The sequence below is a fragment of the Opisthocomus hoazin genome, chromosome Z (assembly GCF_030867145.1).
Source record: "Opisthocomus hoazin isolate bOpiHoa1 chromosome Z, bOpiHoa1.hap1, whole genome shotgun sequence".
NCBI classification, from domain to species: Eukaryota; Metazoa; Chordata; class Aves; order Opisthocomiformes; family Opisthocomidae; genus Opisthocomus; species Opisthocomus hoazin.
In genome coordinates, this window is record NC_134454.1 from 52,063,323 (window position 1) to 52,081,602 (window position 18,280).

At 38.5% G+C, this 18,280-nt stretch overlaps 1 protein-coding gene across 1 annotated transcript in view; it reads left to right on the forward strand.

Moving 5' to 3' along the window:
- Window positions 1-18,280, forward strand: part of LOC104333384 (guanine nucleotide-binding protein G(q) subunit alpha) — a 139,029-nt gene that overhangs the window by 38,892 nt on the left and 81,857 nt on the right. The window contains exon 2 of the mRNA XM_075447267.1: window positions 2,674-2,858. Coding sequence (XP_075303382.1) covers window positions 2,674-2,858 — 185 coding nt within the window. The remainder of the gene's footprint in view (window positions 1-2,673; window positions 2,859-18,280) is intronic.

Below are 18,280 nucleotides of genomic sequence, written 5' to 3' on the forward strand. Positions count from 1 at the left end.
ACTGGAAGATTAGTCTGTGGGCAGGCACAAGAAAGTAGGTTTAAGCATTGACCTGCGGAGGGACAGACTTGAGGAAACTTTCAGGTGGCCCTCAAAAAGAGAGAGACACCATTTTCTTATATGTAAGAGTAGTTATACAGATTTGTATACACAATAGCTATTTTTCATGTACATACACATATGAAAAGATATATAAAAATTCATGTAGTGTGTGTGTATCCATGTCTTCGGATCTCCAAGTGTAATTCGTTACTAGTCTCTGGTGGACAAAGTCTTAGTACAGTGACACCCAATTACAGAACTACAAAGCTGAATAAAATGCAGACTTAAGTTATGGATTCATCTTTGGACTTTAATTTTGTTTTCCTGCATATTGCAGTTTTTATAGATGCACTTTCAAGGTGTAAATAATCTGAACTACTGTCTTCTCTAACAAGATGCAGATTGCTCTACCGCTATATTTTCTTCCTTGTGATTGTCGTGTGTGCTATCGATTGCTACCTATGCTCCCAATCAAGAATTAGAAGAACTAGAAGCCTCAGGTTTTAAAACAGAGTAGGTAACACAAGCATGTTCTTCTACCTCTATGCTAAATTTGCATTTGAAGACTTTGAAGGAATCTGTATTCCTGTGAAGGGAAGCGTCAGGACCAAAACTCAAAGTCATTTTGTAGTCCATTGATTCAGAGTTGTTTGGTGGAAATTATTTTCTTATGCATTAATTAAAGCAGAGCAGAAGCTTTAGTAAAAGAGTTAATAGTGTCAAAAATGCATCTCATACCATTCTGCGCTTTACAGGTTCATGTTGAATAGACTTTTGTACTAAACGTGTGATGTATCTTGCAGAAAAGCTGCACAGTATTACAGAATTACTAAAAACTGTGAGGTGTGGCACTTTATTTCACTTCATACATAAGGACATGACTGACTCTCATAGGTTTCAGAAAAAGAGAAAACCGGTGATGGTCTTAAGGGTAGCCTAAAGTATTTTTTACTATGTGATAGTTCTGTACTGATTAGTTTTGTAATTTTGTACAGTCTTCAGGAAAGTGGTGTTTTCTTCCCACTGGTAGATTGCAGAAGCGTAAAGATCTCGCCTCTGATTCTGCTAAACTGGAAGGCAGGCAGATATTGTTCACCCAGGATGGCCCATACATACTACATCATCCTTTCCACAAAGAGCCATGCCGGGTTTGCCCGAATAATTCGTCGGGTTGCATGGGGCAGGTTCTGCCAGGCGGGTGGGCAGTGCCCTGCCAAGGTGGCCCGCACACGTAGTGCTGCGCTCCTGGCCACAGTGCAGGCTGAGGATCCCTGTGAAGCCTGAGCGGGGAAGCAGATTTGGTCTCACTTTTCAGCCTCACAGCGTGTTCTTCTCCATTATGATAATAACGACTTTCTCCCCAGAGAAAGTAAAACTGGTTGGTATGTAACTATTGTGCTTCGTTTTCTGGGAATGTGTGCATAAGGAAGACTTGTGTTAGAAGTTTGGTTCATACGTGGAGGAAATGGGGCTGAAGCTTTCAAAATGATGCTCATGGTAAAGGCAAAAGCTCTTAGAGGCTTCCAGCTCAGATTTTTGCAGAGTCTCAGAAATGCTTAAGGGTTGCTTCTCTAACCTTGCACTGCTCTGCTGTGAAACACTTCTCTGACAAGACACCTAAAACGTCATGCAAGGGGCGTAAGGCTGCCTCTGTCCTGGGACACGAGTGTTGCGGTGTGAGGCATGAAAGCTGTACAGAAATGGTTAAAATAAAACCAGGCTGAAAGGTTGAAAAGCACAGCACTGAGCAATGCACTTTGGTGCATGCGTTTTTCTTCCTGCAGGGCCGAGTAGCCGGGTGAAAGCAGGGTTTATGTGGCTGTGCAACTGCTCATTCTGAATTTCAGCTCCTCCTTTTAAGCAAACACAGGAATAATACAGATAAGCTCTTCTAGTCACAGAGGGTGAGCTCACTGAATTCGAGCAAAGGAAGAATGCTAAATGATGTATCCTGGGTAAAATTTCCAAGAAGCAGATCTTGACTTTAAATTGACAGATAGTCAGAAATGTTCATTAAAATAATACTTCTAGTACAAAGACGCAAAGAAATTTAAAGGAAGGAAAGAATGCCCATTAATGAATGGGAGCCAAATTTTAATTAACACTGATATCGCATGTTTCTGAGGTTAAAGTTTACAGGACTGAAATTGTTACACTACTTGCTTTTCTTAAAAAAAAAAAAAAAAAGGGGGGGGGCGGGGCGGCAAAAAGCCCCAAATGCACAAATGCATTGTTTGTACACTGCCTACCATAATGTCCTGAAAGTTGACCAAGGAAGATAAACTTTCTTCTTGAGTTTTTGTGATAAAATGTCTCATAGTAAATTTAGATATATTGGACAATTGTAGCTTCAGGAATGGAGGATTTTAAAATATGCAGTCATATGTTGTATGTATGTTTTGGAATTTTGTTTTGCTCTTTAGTTGTTAAATAAAAATGCAAGTTTGAATTCAGTGGTACTTCAGTTGCTACTGATGCTGCTGTTTGACAATGCACTGGTCCTTGTAGTTACCTTGCAAGCACCACTTGGCACTGTTCAGCGCTGCGCTAAACAAGCTGTCAGCATTGTGTTAAAAAGTCGTCGTGTTTGTGTCCAGTGGCTGAAGCATATTCTTCTTATTTGTCTTGCAGGCACAGGAGAGAGTGGCAAAAGCACATTCATCAAGCAGATGAGAATCATTCATGGATCTGGTTACTCCGATGAAGACAAAAGGGGCTTTACAAAACTGGTGTACCAGAATATATTTACAGCAATGCAGGCCATGATCAGAGCCATGGATACCCTCAAAATCCCATACAAGTATGAACACAACAAGGTGAGATTCTTGTTTGTTTATGTAGCTGAAGCTTTTCCCCTTTCTGTTTTAGGAAATGTACTGAAAGTCTCAGAAAAAGTTACATCACATAAATTATACTCAAAGTTCAGAAGAAAAGGCATCTTCCAGTCCTGTCTTTAATTCTGTCCCTTTTTGGTGCTTTGACAACACTAAGTTGCTGCTTTGAAAAAGAGGGCTGCTGCTAACAAGATGCCTGGAGGGTCTGTCACAGGGCAGAGGTTTAACAGCAGGCTGCTGTTTGACTGTGACTTTACTTACCCCTTGTCTTTTTCCTTCCAGGCCATTTCCTGGCCAGAGCACAGTTAAGCAGTTCTTCTGATCTGTAGCAGAACCTTACTGCTTAAGGTTTGCCATTAACGTTACATGTGGAAAAAAAAAAATTCAAATTATTAGAAAAATAGGTGGGGATGCCTATTTGTGTGTGAACATACTGTGAAATAAAATTTTCGATGCTAGACCTTAAAACAGTCAGATTCTTTTGAGATTGATGCTGTTATTGAAATTCAAAAGGACAAAATACATTTGGAACGTTTGGAAGATTCATCTCTGACTAGTCTGACTTCTTTCCAATTTTTTTTTAGTATTTACATTTTAAAAGAAAGATAAGTCAAATAGTTTAAGCATTCCATGAAGGAGAGTGAAGTACTTAATATTTACTTGAATACGTGGTCAGGCACAGGATTACAGGGCTGTATCTCCCACTTCTCATCACTAGAGTGCTACAGCTTCGTTTGATAGCAGTTACTGAGAACCTGTCCTGATTTTTACTGTTCAGCCGCTATCAGCAACTTTGTCAGGTGGAGAGTTTAAGATCTTTCACAAGTGGAGGTCTCACCTTTCTTTCAATTTTCTGAAAGAGTATATAATGCTAATTTAGTGATCCTGGATGAAAATGGTAATTTCTCTGATCAATTACTCATAAGTTCTTTTATTGTAATTTTTTTTTAAATATCAGTAGCTATCGAAGAGCAGGAATGTTTACAGTAAAGATGATGATGATGATAATTAACTGGGGAAGACAGGATGAAATAAATTTGTATTAATATGGAAATCTTTTTTGTCTACGTATATGAAGTTTAATTATTAGATTTGAACTGCTGTATATGTTTTAAGGAATCTAACTTTGAAGTAGGAAAGATAAAGCTTATTACCAGGTTAAAAATGCTTTGTTTCTCCATTTGCATTTGCCAAAGTCATTGCAGATGGTTATCGTGTTCATCTGGTTATGTTGCCATAACCAGAGTCTTGCAGGACCCTGGTTTATTCAGTGAGAAGGCAGGAGGATCCTGTCTGTCAAAGTCCATACTGTTAACCTTCTTTAATGATGGGTGGGGGTTTTTGTCCACATGAAAAAGTTTGAAAAACTTATCCTAGTTGGTGAAAAGAGGCTGTTGAAATTCCTAGTGCGACTGCGTGCTGGAGCTGTCTAGTTTCCTCTTATCCCTCACGAAGCAAAATCAAATGTGTAATTAGTATTAAAAAGAAAATTACATATGTGTGTGTATTTCAGCCTTTTGGCTCCATGTTTTTGCTGCACGCAAAGCATACAGTATACTGACCTGTAAAGTTAGCTGATTGTAATTTGCAATAATTTTTTCTTCAATATTGGTATTGATTGTCACTTTGCCATAGTATCTCGAAGTTCTAATCGTAAATCAGGACTTTTTTCTTGTACTATACTACAGAGTATATGCTCCGTTGTTACAGTTCAAGTTGAGTGCTGAATTTATATAGTGTTTTTATGTAGTTGGAGTGAGTTAGTTAGGTTTGGCATAGCTGTATACACACGGCCAGAGCTGTTCACTTTTTCCCTCCCTAAGAATAACATTCATGAAAGCTGGGGTCTATCGTTGTACTCAGCTCCTTCACAAGCATTCCTATCAGTTATGTGCAGAGTAAAATAGAAGTCGACAACTCACAGGGTCTCAAGGCAATTCCTGTACGAATTCCTTCACAAAGACAGGGGAAACCAAACTTGCAAAAGCATTGTGCCAGAGTAAAGAAGTATGCGTTCTACTGCACTTGCACTTTGTATACAAGGTCACTGCTCTTTAAAGTGGTCAACACCAATCAGTTGGTTAATCTGCTCCTTTTTTTTAAAGGCATTGAAAACAAACTCATTAGCCTAGCAGCCTAGAAAACACAGGAAGAGCACTTCCTATTAATTTGAATCTCCTATCAGGAAGTCCTATCTCTGGAGAGAATATCTCGAAGTTTGAGTAACAACATATTTTTAGCACAGTAGTTGTTTTGCACAATAGTTTAGAAAACTGCAGCTCAAGCTGATACTGATGTGTTTGGGCCTGAAGAAAAGTGACCCTTTTTGTCAAATTCATCATGTTCTGTGGTAGACTTTGGGGCTACAGTAGAAGTGCTTTTGTCTTACTGTACCAGTTCGCTTACCTTTACTGGGAATTACTAAAATTGGAGTGTTTTGAATCTCTGAGTACTGCTGGAATTTAAAGTGCTCTCACATCAAGAAGTTAATTAAGTAGGCATTTGGGGTCTTTGTGTGGTATATAACATTACAACAGCATTTAGGTTGGATTATTATAATATAATCAGTGTAGCAAGAGGCAAGCTTTAAGTTTAGCAGGTTAGTTCTTGTGTAGTTGTGTTGGCTTCATAGTCACCAATATAACTAAAGAGGCAGAGACTGAAATGTGTTGTCATGTATTATAATAATCTGGGCTGTTTGAAAGATTTATGATCGGAGTAGTGAAAGTTAGTTGAGAAATGTAGCTATTGGTGTTTAGACTGGAATATCTCAGGGCTGATGGTAGAGCATTATAACATGAAAGACATTTGTTTTTCATGTTAAACTGCGGAATATGAGCTCTGCTGAGGTTTAAGATAGTGAGGGTGATCTCTTCTCTTAGGAATTTGTCTGTCATAGGAAATGGTGGCTTATGGACTGGTTTTTTAGTTTCCTTTTGGGTAAATGTTACTGTGCTTCCGTTACTTATTTTTTAACTAGAAGTCGTGAACTTTTCATATGGCTTCTGAATTTTAACGTAAGAAGTATATTATTAAAATATGGAAAGGCCTTAGTTTTTTATAGAAATGTTTATAAGCAGTTCTCAAAATTGCCTGTCTCTGCAAAAATTTGTGAGTGTACAGTAATAACTCATGTGCAACCACAGATATTCAAATGCACATTTACTTAAAAACTAAAATACAGGTTTATGTTTTTTACAATTTGTATTTTTAGAAAGTGGAACTGTATATCCATGCTTCTGTCATTCCTTTCAAATACTAAAATAACATAATTCGTTGTAATCTTCTAAATTCTCATATTCTCAGTGTTTTTCGTAATGGGTTAGATGTCTTTCCTTCAGATACTGTAGTCTGTGTTTCTCCTTTTCTACCTTTTTTTTGTTAACATGCCTAATATTGCTGAAGCTGGAGAGGAGTATACATGGGTGTGTGTATCTGTATGCATGGGTACTATTCCCTTTCAGTGTAACTTCCAAAAGACAAGTTACCTCTCTGCTCTAGCAGGCAGTATCAGGAAGGTGTCACTCCATGGTGATTAACAGGCAGGACATCTTACTTGAATCCCAAGCCCATAATTTCCTGTGAGACTTCTTAAATATTCATAACAAGATAGCTAATGTGAGTAACGGTAACAGAACAGGCTACAAGAAAGTTTTTAAAGAGGCTGAAAACATAAAAGCAAGTTTTATTGTAGACGTAGACATTTGCTGTTAAGTTTCTAAGAGTCTTTTCTGCTGAAGTTGTTTCTGTATTTATGCCTATTCCCTTTGGGGAATATTTTACAGTAAAAATAAGCAGATATGAGAAATGCTTTCAAGGTCCAAAATCTTGCTGGCATTATCTTCAAGTCCACATTTACTTTGTTCCCTCATTTCTTTTAAGTCAGACCAACCCACTGGAGCAAACCAATAAAAATACGGACAGAAGTGGGACAACAGGAGTGGGTATGGAGTCAGACTGCATAAATTTTTATCTTGGATAAACAGGTGGGAGTATAAAGTGTTCCAGATCTCTGTGGTGAAATTTGATGTTGAACAAACCCAGGTTGGAGGAACGGGCCTCCTCCAGACAGCTAACCTGATATGCAAAGAGTGTGAAGGACTGAATCCAGAGCAGGAGTGTGCAAACACTGGGAGGGTTATTGACTGCCAGATGATGCAGAACATGTGGGATTTCTGGCTTTTTGGGGGGTATGTTTTTGGGTTTTGTTTTTTTGTTTTGTTCTTAAAAGCAAGAATGATGTTATTGGGATGGTGAAATGGAATGCTTATTGGTTTGGAACAAGGATAACCAAGTGGCTCTTAAGCAGATGGAGAAAGCCAAACTGTGCCGTCTGCACAAACAGTATTCTGCAGCATCTACATCTTGGAGCAGAGAGCTTAAAGCACGTTACAGGAAAAGGAGATTTATATCAATAGTGTTAGTTAGTATTTAATGCATCATAGTGCTCCGTATTTAAATACTCTCAGATGTTCTTCTCCAAGCACTCAAAAAAAAAGAAAAGTTACCCAATAAATAGAAGCCTTGCAGAAGAGTTAAATACTTCTAATACCAGTGAGGTCCAGAGACGTTATTTTGGCAAGAAATAGATTGCTGCAAAGCTGGCCAACGTGGAAGAGAGTATAGTTAAAGTATCGTGGTGCTGTAACGACATGTATTCAGATACAGGAACTGAAGATAGCTTTTATTTCAGGAGCAGTAATGTGAGGTAGAACTCGTTTCCTTGGTAGCTGTATTTCCTCCTGCGAGGACATTGATCAGTGAGCTTCAGGCGGGTAAAGCCTTGGAACAATTTCTTCTTGAGAGCTTTGCAGAAAGTCCTTTGTCAGGACTTTGACAATCCTAACTAGATCCCAGCCTCTCCCCAGTTGTCTTTGTCACCTTATCAGCTTCCTTCTGTCAGTCATTTACTCCTCTGATGCCCTGCCTTACTCTCTGGCACCTCTCCAGTCTCTCATATATTTGACCTCAGCAAGTCTTTATCTACTTACCTGTGGCCTCACCATGTTGTCCTACTGTGCTGTTTTCTTTTTCCTCGCTTATGTTTAAACAAAAATTTTAAAACCCCAGAAAACCCATGTACATGTAGTAATTTACATCCCGTCGTCTTTCTGCCAGTTCATTTGCTTGCTCTTTGTTTAGAGCAGAGATCTCTTGCATTTGTCTGTATTGTTCCAATGGATTTGTAAGTTGCTTGCTTCCTCTGTTATATTCTGTTTAACTGTTTCATACTTTACCGCAACAGAAGTGTGAGTTTTAGATGTTTTTCCAAGTGTGGGGAAGAAATGATTGTGTATCGGCAGTAAGCTAGACAAGCAGGGTTGAATGTTCCCATGAAGAGCTGAGAATATCTTTATTTAAAATAAACATACAGATAAATGAACACACTTCCTTTCCACAGTAAAATAACAGATAATTTCACCAATATGAAATGAGGAAACTGGCTTAGCCTGCAGTTCAACGTAAATTTGAAAACTAAATTTTAGCTACTCGTTTTTTCAGAGCAATAGGATTTCTTACTTCCTCCTTTTACGTTTTAAGTGAAGCTCTTTATTTTTCTTAAATATGACATTTTAAGTGATTAACTGCCCTTTGCTAACAGGAAGTGATTAACTCATATGTGTGAACACTGGTGTGGGGCGTGATGTCCATGTTCTATCTTTCCATTTCCACCATTTTACTGTTTCTGCTAGTGTGGAGAATGAATGGGTGGTAATAATAGTGACAGATTCTTGTAGATTTTGTGATTGCTCCTACACTGGATAAAGGACCACAAATGCAGGAAAACAGGCTAGGCTTCAAGCTTTTTTTTTTTTTTTGCCTCCTTTCTTTCTGATTACTTTGCTTGAGAGGTTTGTCACTTAGTTACTTTGCTTGCAAAGCATATTGTGTGTCTGAAAGGAAATAGGTGAGCATGCTCTCTGGCAAAGAAAATGTGATATATACTCAGGACAACTTTTGTATCTAATAGGAGTTTGGCGTTTAAGGTAACAAGTGAGATTTTGTACTCTTGGAATGGTTCTGACTTTCTCCACAATTGGCAACAGTTACATAGATGTACATATTTATGCAATATAATTTTATACAGAAAATTTATAAACATGACTATATATAAGTATTTCATAGAGGAAATTGTTTAAGAGTAATAGCTTCCTGATTATTTTATTCATTTCTACAAAAGACATGGTAAGGTTATCCAGCATTTATATCTGCAGTAATTTCAGATTGAACTATTTTTGTATATTTCCTCTGAAACTTGATTAAATTATTGCTTTCCTGCAGTCAACTTTTCAAGGGAACTCAGATGCAGTCATGTTCCAGTTAAGTTGTGTAGAAGTGCTAAAAATTCTTGAGATCTCACGTCTTCATTGTTCAGTTCTAGTAACACACAAAACTTACTTGAAATAAGGTTTACTGGGTTTACTGTAATGAATTAATGAATCTTCAGCTAAAATAGACCATATTTTTCTGCAGGTTTTGTCAGTCTCTTGTTCAGTTTGCACTTCCTATGTGGTAAAAGTTACACCTGAGATGCAAAAAGGCTTTGTCTTACGATAAAATTCAGCTTTGATGTAGAAAATAAGGTGATGTTAAGCGAAAGAGTTGCTGTAAAAGACCAAAACAAAACACAATCCCCTCCTTTTTTATTCTTAAGTATGATTTGTTTGTATTGTAGGATGTATTGCCCAATAGAGGTATTCACATCATTCCTTTGATTCTCTGCTTTTTCTGAAAGATGATTTTGTGTTCTTTTCTCTCCAGTTAAAGTAGGTATAAAGTCTGCACATTGAGTTGATTACATATTCGTGCTTTGTCAGTCCAATCACATGCCTACCCATTTTCAGACTATGGGCCTGTGTGGCTCCACTCTTAGACTTTGTATTCACTTTGGATGACTGCATAGAGGTGAGGTGTGAGGCAAGAGCCCAGTGTTTTGCTTCTGGAAGAGGAAGTTGGCAAAAGGAGATGTAAGCATGGCATTAGTTGGGTTATGTTTTAACTTTTTTCTAATAGGTCTTGTAACAATCAAAACAAAAGGCTACGGTTGCGTGCTTCAGCTTTGGCAAAGAAGTGTACAGATCTTGAGTGTAGGTTGTTTAATGATGTGGTGGACCTGACATACTGGGAAGGTAGGAAAATCATTTATTATGAGCAAGCCACTTCTTGAACAGTCTCGAGCATTACAAAAAACAGCTTAGTATTGGCTTGGAGGGCTAGTAACTACCAAAAGTTGCTTTTAGTCCTTCCTAACATTTCTCTCTCTGATGTCTCTCTGTTTCCTTAGTTCTTGTCACATATGAGAGTTTGTGGGCACTTGGCTGGCGCAGGTGCTGCTGTGGAAAACCTGTTATGATCAACGTTTTTTTTTTTCCTTGTTAATTAACGTTGTTTCATGAGGATGACTTTCCATTTTTCTTAGTGTGACCTATCAGCCAGAGTTAAAATTTAGCTTATTGTTTAGTTGTTAACTTTCTAAGCCTATTTGTAGGTGTGGTGTAGTAATCGGCTGCATGTATATGTTTTGCTAGTTTGGAGTATTACTTGAAAATTTCCAAAATGCAGATTGTGTCCTGAGTCATTTGTGTTTGGAGGTGTTCTCTGTCTTGACATCTTTTGTCCGATAAACTGTGACCACTGGTTTGAGAACTTTAAGCTCTCTGTATGTTCTGTTGTCTGTACGAGGAGATAGAGGAGCGCTCCTGATGTGTGAAGCCATCCTTTGCATCTGGTCTCCAGTCTTTATCCAGCTATTTTTTTCTACCACAAACAAAATGCTGCCAGTTGTACAGGCTGGATAAAAAGGTAACTGCCTGTCACTAGAGTATAAAAAAGCCTTGGGCACACCTGCCTCCCTTCTGGAGTCCAGCACAGCCGTGTGCCGGGTGGAGAAGCAGTGAGGATGTGCCACAGAGGAAGAGCTGTTGACATATTGACATCATTATGCAAGCGTCATAAATACTATTGTGGCATTTGGGGTTAGTTACACCACTTCATGGCTGTTTTGATGTTTGTTTCTATTTATCCAAAGAACAGAAGACACATAGGGATGGATTTAATGTTGAGTCGTTATCTGGTCTGTATCTGTTTGTAATCTACAGATTTTACTCTGTACGTTGTGAAAGAAAAGCATTATCTTGACCTTGGAAAGTCCGACTGCAGATTTCTTTTTCTAACTGTACCATTTGTAGGGCCATCGTATGTCATACTGCATTTGTGAAGAGCTTTACAATAAAGTGGAGATTAAATTTTTATTTACGCCCTTGTATTAGTGCGTGTTTAGTCAATTACAATTGCTTTTGAGCTAGCCTAGTAGTTGCTTCTTTTCTGCTAGTTCTGGTCGACTCAGTGCTTGGACTTGGAGAAACATGGTAGCCCTAATTACTGAAAGCTCCTTCAAGGGTCATTTAAAGCAGAAATCTGGTGAGTATGAAAACAGACATTCAGTAGTTTTTAAACCTGCAGGATTCACTAAGTATCCTGTCAGACTACAGTGGCAACTTGTAGTTCAGCAGGTACAGGATTTGTGCCCCATGTAAGAATTTTAAGAGTTCTTCTGATATAATAGCACTTCTCTGCAGTTGACTAAAACACTGCTGCTGAACAAAGTGTAGATGCAAATGTAGTATCAGTTACCAGTCCACTTTTTCAGTAACAAAAGTATACATAGTTTGGATCAGAAGAGGGGTTTTTGTTGCTGTTGTTTTTAGCTGTTTGTTTCTTTTTTTATTAAGGATACCAATCGAGATGATACTCCATTAAAAAGTACGTTCTGTATCTTAAGCACTAACAGCATGTGTACAAATACCATCTGAGAATAAACTAAGGCCAGATTAATTCATTGTACCTGCCTCTGAAAGCTAAACTCACTTCTTAAAGGCACCCATCACAATTAAATAGGAAGAATCTGGTGCAGTTTTAAGCTCCTAGAGGTTAGCCTTTTTTTTTTTACCCTCACTCATAAAACCATGTATCAGATAAAACTGTGATTTCTGGGACAGAATATTCTGGAGAAACTTCTAGTGTACATTTTTATATGATTCCTTTGGTGCTGTGCATTTTTTTACAGCTGCTTTCGTTCAGACTCTTGAATGGAGATTGAATTGGATTGAAAAAGGACTTACTGAAAGCTGTAATCTTTTTGCAGTAAAGCTTTAATTACTTTTTCTCATAAACCTAGAACTTTATGAGTTTCCTTTATTTTTTTTTTTCCTACTTTTCTTTCTTTTCCTTTCTCTGTCACTCGAACTTCTAAATAACTGCCTTGACCTTTGAAAAGTTGAAAGAGTAAAAATGAAGGATTGAAAATAAAGCCATTCAAAACAGTGTAAAAACATACCAGATATTATAAATTCTCTTGCATCTAGTAGTCTGCAAATAAAAAGAAGGGCACAGGTCAGAATGAAATGTGATGAAATTTTTAAAAAATATTTTGTGGATTTTTAAATTTAGATGTACAGTAACAATTTGGGGAAGAAATTAACTTCAGTACTTACTCTCTTTCTTGAAGAAGCTGGAGTTTTTTTCAACCATTTGCCACTTTGTAAGCAGCTTGTGAGAAGTCTTTGGCAGTAAAAGAATTTAAGTGATTCTTCGATAACAATAGAGTACCCATCGGTGTTGGACTGAGACATCACTAAAAGACATGAAGAATGTTTGACTAGTGCATGTATGTACTGTGGTGTATGCAGCATAAAATGGATTTTTGTGAAAGAAAATTGAAGTTACTTGTCCAATTCAAACTTGCTCATAAGAGAAGGTGTTTAAGGATGTTTATGAGGAAATTGAGAAATGCATAAATGGATAGATCTTCTCAGAGGTTGCAAAGGAGCTTGCGCACCAAGAGTAAGTAAGGTATTTCTGTAAGGGAGAACATAGACCGCGCAGATGGTTGCTGAACCATTTTTGCCCAGAGAGGTAGTGGAGGCCGCATCCCTGGAACCATTCAAGGCTGGGTTGGACGGGGCTCTGAGCAGCCTGGTCTAGTTGAAGATGTCCCTGCTCACTGCATGGGGGTTGGGCTAGATGACCTCTAAAGATCCCTTCCAACCCAAGGCATTCTGTGATTTTTAAAGTACGGTCAGGCCCGTAAGTAAGGCCCCTATTGCGATTTAGAGGAGTCATGTCTATTTGTGTAGGCTTGTTAGATTTTAGAAGCATGTTCTTTTTAGAATACATACTGTGTAGTGCTTATTTCATTTACTGCTTGCAGCCCAAGTTTTCCTGCTCTTAGAGAGGAATCTAAATGCCTATTGGCTTTTTTCCAAGCTGAGTCTTGGAATTTTTTTTAATTTCACCTACAGGTAGTTCTGTTGCCACTGACCAGGAAACAAATTGTGCGACCTCGTTATTAAACTGATTGTGAAAGGTGTAATTTCAGACAAGAAGTTCTTCTGCAGGACAGTATTTATAGATAAAACCATTCTAATCAAAGAGGGGCATGTCAGTACAGCCTTGTAGCTCTTGCACTGACTGCCCTTGCTGTAGTGGAGTACTGATTCACTGCATTGCAAAATGTTTTAAACAGCAACTCCCTCCTGTGAAAAATTGCATCACTTTTCCTCATCTCTGTTTCAGACAAGAAATGTACATTTTTAAAAAGTAGGTTTTTGAGGATCTAGTATTAATGATTGAGAGAAGCTGTAGCTCACTCCCCCGCTGGCTCTGTCGTTTCCTGATTCCAGTGGTGTGTGTATACTCTTACTGGTATGTTTCTGCCTATCTGTCCCTTTTTGGACACTCGTCATCTTTTGTGGTCTTCCTGTAGAGTTTCCTGTGCGCTGCTGTCTGATGATACCATATGAATCAGCAGTGTGGGTGGTGTTTTGCCCAGCTGACAAATAAGTAAACTGCAACAACAATATTTTAAATTTTTCTTCATAGACGTTAGTGCTATTCAGAGAGTTAATTTCTTTATTCACATTGGGATGAATTTCTGTGATCCAGTAGGTGGTCTTTGATTTATCATGTACTGACTAGGCTATGCAGTAGAAAATCGCCTTTTATGAACGCATCCCAAGCAGATGTTATAACTGTCTGAGTGCACTGAAACAGACACCATCACAGAAGCCTTGCCAACGTAAAATGCAATCAAATCCTGACTGTTCAACATTTTAATGCAATTTTTCATTATGTCTTGCATTTCTGGTCCAAACTACATGAGAATTAGATTTTAGAAATTCTTTCCTCTTGGGAAAGGAATGAAAACTAGATTTCTCATGTGTAGCTACCACAATGAGGGGAATTTTAAATAAATATGCCTTGGAAGAGATTTGGTAGAAACATCTATAGTGGTATGAAGGGAGTGACATAGTTGTTATGTAGGCTGAGTTGTCAGGAACCTACTTTTAAAGTAAGGGTTAACCCATGGAGATAGTTTTGTTTAGTAATGCTTCCCTGGTGTTCATGTGGTCTCATTACGTCATTATTCTTTGAACCTGATGTAGGTACTTCTCGATAGGGTACCAAATAAGCTTTTTTCCGAAACACTTTTTTTTTTTTTTCCCCATTCTAGATTTGGTAATTAGATTCCCTTTCTTCATATCAAGGTTTGTGGAGTTTTTGTTTTTATTTTTCTTTCACCTTGGGTATTTTCCCTGTCAGATCTTGTGCAATTATATTCTGCTGAAGAGCGTAAGAGGAGGATAATAGACAAGACCTGTTATACTGCTGGGTTTTTTTTACCCAGTTCCCATATTGCTTTTGAACTTAAACTTTTTGAAATTTGTTGAGTTTCTTAGGAGGGTCTTATTTTCTCCAGCAGTATAGGTTGTGGTATTAATGAATCATTATTTGACGTAGCTTCATATACAACTGGAGAAAATGTGGTTAAGATGGCTATGTAGTACAGACTTCCTGAGTTAGCTGCATTTTGCATCACTCTCTTTGGAGTGACAGGGTAATACTAGCTGCACAGTTCCAGGGAATTTTACTACAGTGCTTGTTAAAAATAAGTATTTCCAAGTGGCCAACGAACTGAGCAGAAAACAATGCCATAATTTTAGGTCTGCAGTTGGCAGTATTGCACAAAGTACAAAACATCCCTTCTATAAGCTACATGAAAAGAAGACACAGTAACTATCTCTTCCTTATGATGAGCGAAAATGTAATGCATACTTTTACTGTGAAGTAATTTTGTCTTAGAAACTGGAGTTCACAGATATTTTGAAAGGCTGAATAAAAATGTGCTTAACCAGAACTGCACCACACCCAAAATTCAGACATCTGTATTTGTCTCCCTCTCCTAATTAAGTCTGACTGCATCAGCAGATGAATGTGATGAAAGTAACAAGGATAAATCTTCACTGTTACGATACGTTATGGGTGCCAGCACTGTTACAGTTTATAAATAAAATCAGTAACCGAGCAAAGCATTTTCTGCTGCACTTCATAGAAATATTTTTACTCAGCACAACCAATTATAGAGTAAGGGAAAGGCTTGCACCCTCTAAAGGATTTCTTCTGTTTCGAGGGAATCTTGTCATTCTGAACGCTAGTCTGTGCTGTCTTTCATCTTCTTACAGCATCTTGCTGTGCAGAGGCCCGTGCTGTTAGAGACCAATGGGTAGGTCTGAAATATTAACAACTGGACCTTAAAATGAAGAACAGTGCTGGAAAAGTGCTCAAAGCCATTGTTGGGAGACTGTTCAAAGGTAGAGCTTTTCCTCCCTCCTTTCCAGCGTGTTGGGCTGTGGCTCTATCCAGTGCCCCAGCCTCTGCACCCCTTGCGCAGTTGCAGTCACACTCTCGTCATGAGCTGTCCCGGGATGACCCTGCATCCGATTTGGAGGGCAGAGTCGTGAATGGAGAGCAGCGGTGGCATGCCCAGCACGTGCTGCCCTGGGTCACTGTGGGCCACACAGTCTCTTTGAGCTGGGTTCTGTCGCCCACGTGAGTGAGCTGCAGCATGCTGTGGGGATCCAGTCTTCAGTCCCTCTCACTTTCACTGGCTCGTGTGGCCACAAGGCAGTCAGTTTTACCACAAGTGTTGAATGTGCTTGCTGAATCTGGATACTTTGATCTACATATCGTATAGAAATGCCTTACTTTGTTTACTTGCTTAAGTTACCTAATAGCATAGCTGCCAGTAAGTAAATTGGAGCAGCATACCTAAATGTGGATCTTGGATAGGATCCAACAGCATTTAAATTAACATTAATGTATTTACTTTGAAGATAGAAAACTTTAAGCAAATGAAGTATTGCAATTGTCTCTCTCTCCTCCCCCTCCCCCCCCCATTTTTGACCTCTATGTGCAACAAAACTGTTTCCTCCCTTTGTAACATCGTTGTACCAAAGTGTGAATCATACTAGTTTGGGGTTGCTTCAAAACCTGTATGGTTGCAGAAGTGAATACTGGAATCATGTGTTTGTGCCTCAATGTCTTGTGCCACTGTGCAGGGATACAGAAATACATGCTCTGCGTATGTGGGAGCTGGTTCAGACAATCAGCTACAGCATTTTTGGATGTATTCTACCCATGCCCGACCTCAGGGTCTCCACACTTACCTCCAGTCCCGTGCAGTATTCATGTTACGAGTATACAGACATGTGATTAGACCACCACGGGCTCTGATGAAGTAGGGAAGCAGAGCAGTATCTGCCAGATCCATTAGCAGCTGATGAAAGTTAGGTTAGACAGGAGGATGTTCTAGCTTGACTTGGAGTAGTGCCCGAAGCTAAGAGCTTTAACAGTCAGCAGGGTATAAAGGTGCTGTATCACTACTTTATGCTTAACTGTTTTGTTTTCTTTTCTGTTTCTCCATTTATCCATGTTTCCCCGCCGCCAACTTCATGAAGTTTGTTGAGCATATATTGCTTGGGTAGCTTTCTGGGTTTGACCTCACACCTCAAATGCAACAATGAAACATGCTAGGAGATGTCAGTAAGTCAATATCAGCCCCTTTGGGGGTAGTTTTTTAATGTACCTTTATTCACTGGCTTCTCAGTTGTTGCAGGTAATTAAATATGTCTTGCACTGGTTAAAACAAGGAACAAACTACTTTCCTAAGCTGTATCAGAAAGTGGTGTACCTGTAACTAAAGCAACTGAAGGTTTGTGACTGGGTCTCATTTCTTTCAGAGCTGATCTGTTTGTTAAAGACTTCTTTTCCTTTCAATTTATAGAGATTGATATTACTCATTTATCATCAAAGCCAGGATAGAAAAATGCTTTTTGTCATGGTAAAAAATGGTATACATTTTCATCTTTATTTTCAGATCGAAGGTATAGACTGTTGCCTGTCCTGAATTTTTCTCTGTTCATGAGTCTCTGAACGGGAATTTCACACATTGTCAGGGGTTTTGGGAGGTTTTTTTGTTTGTTTTTGTTGTGGTTTTTTTTTATGGTGGCAAAGCTGCTTTTAAGAAGTGAAATTTTGTGTTCTGGATATGAAATAGTAATGATTTAACTACAACTTGTCAGCAACACAAACTGTAAAGAACTTTGCTTCAAAAAATACTGTTAATATCGGCTATATAAAAAGCAGGAAAAGAGATGCTAGCTTCAACAAATGCAGTTTTTGTCTGAAGAAGCAAAAGAGAAGCTGCAGTAAATTTCCTTTAATCTGACGAAATTAATGCTACCTCTTCTGGCATCAGTTTTTTCAAATATTTGAAAAGAAAATCTCCACACTTTGTGAAAATATGTCTGGCATTTTAAAGCTATTTTTAATAGGTTGGTAATTGTACTAGCAATTTCTAGACACAAGGAAAAGGGCTTTTGATGTCAATGTTTTAATTCCTAAATCTGTATTCAATAAGAGGACGCGTAACTGAGCTGCTAATTCTTATTTCAGTGACTCTCTCTTTTTTTTTTTTTAATTTTATTTGTTTAGGGTTAGCAAATCTGTCTTCTGTGAGAATTTGTAACAAATGAGTCCTAATTTTGGAAATTGCAGGATTCAGGATTGTGCATAGTCAATTTGTAATAAGTAAGTGGTAATGCTTTCCATCATCATCCTATTTTTTTCCCTGCGTTACAACCTCTTCTCCTCTTTTTAATGCACTTACTTTTTTTTTAACCTTCCACTATCACTGTTTCAATTATATGAGAACAGAAGGATGGGTTTTTACAACTGAAGTCAGACATAATTAGGAAGGCAGAGCCTATTTGCCTGTCTCCCAACTCTTCTATTTGGATGCTGTTAACAGAAGTGGATTTGTGCCCGATAGATTAACAGTGAAAGAGCAGTGAGACTTCTGAGAAGATACCTCTTTTTAATTGCACCACCAGCCTCACTCCAGAAAGCCAACCAGTGTTTTCCTCCACCTCCTCTGACATGTCAGTAGTGCTTCGCAGTGCATATTGATAGGGCATTGACGTTCATACAGATAGTACACTTGCACAAACATCATCTGGAGTCCGTAGGTCAGCTAAGCTGGATGTACTGACAGAGTGCAGTGCACA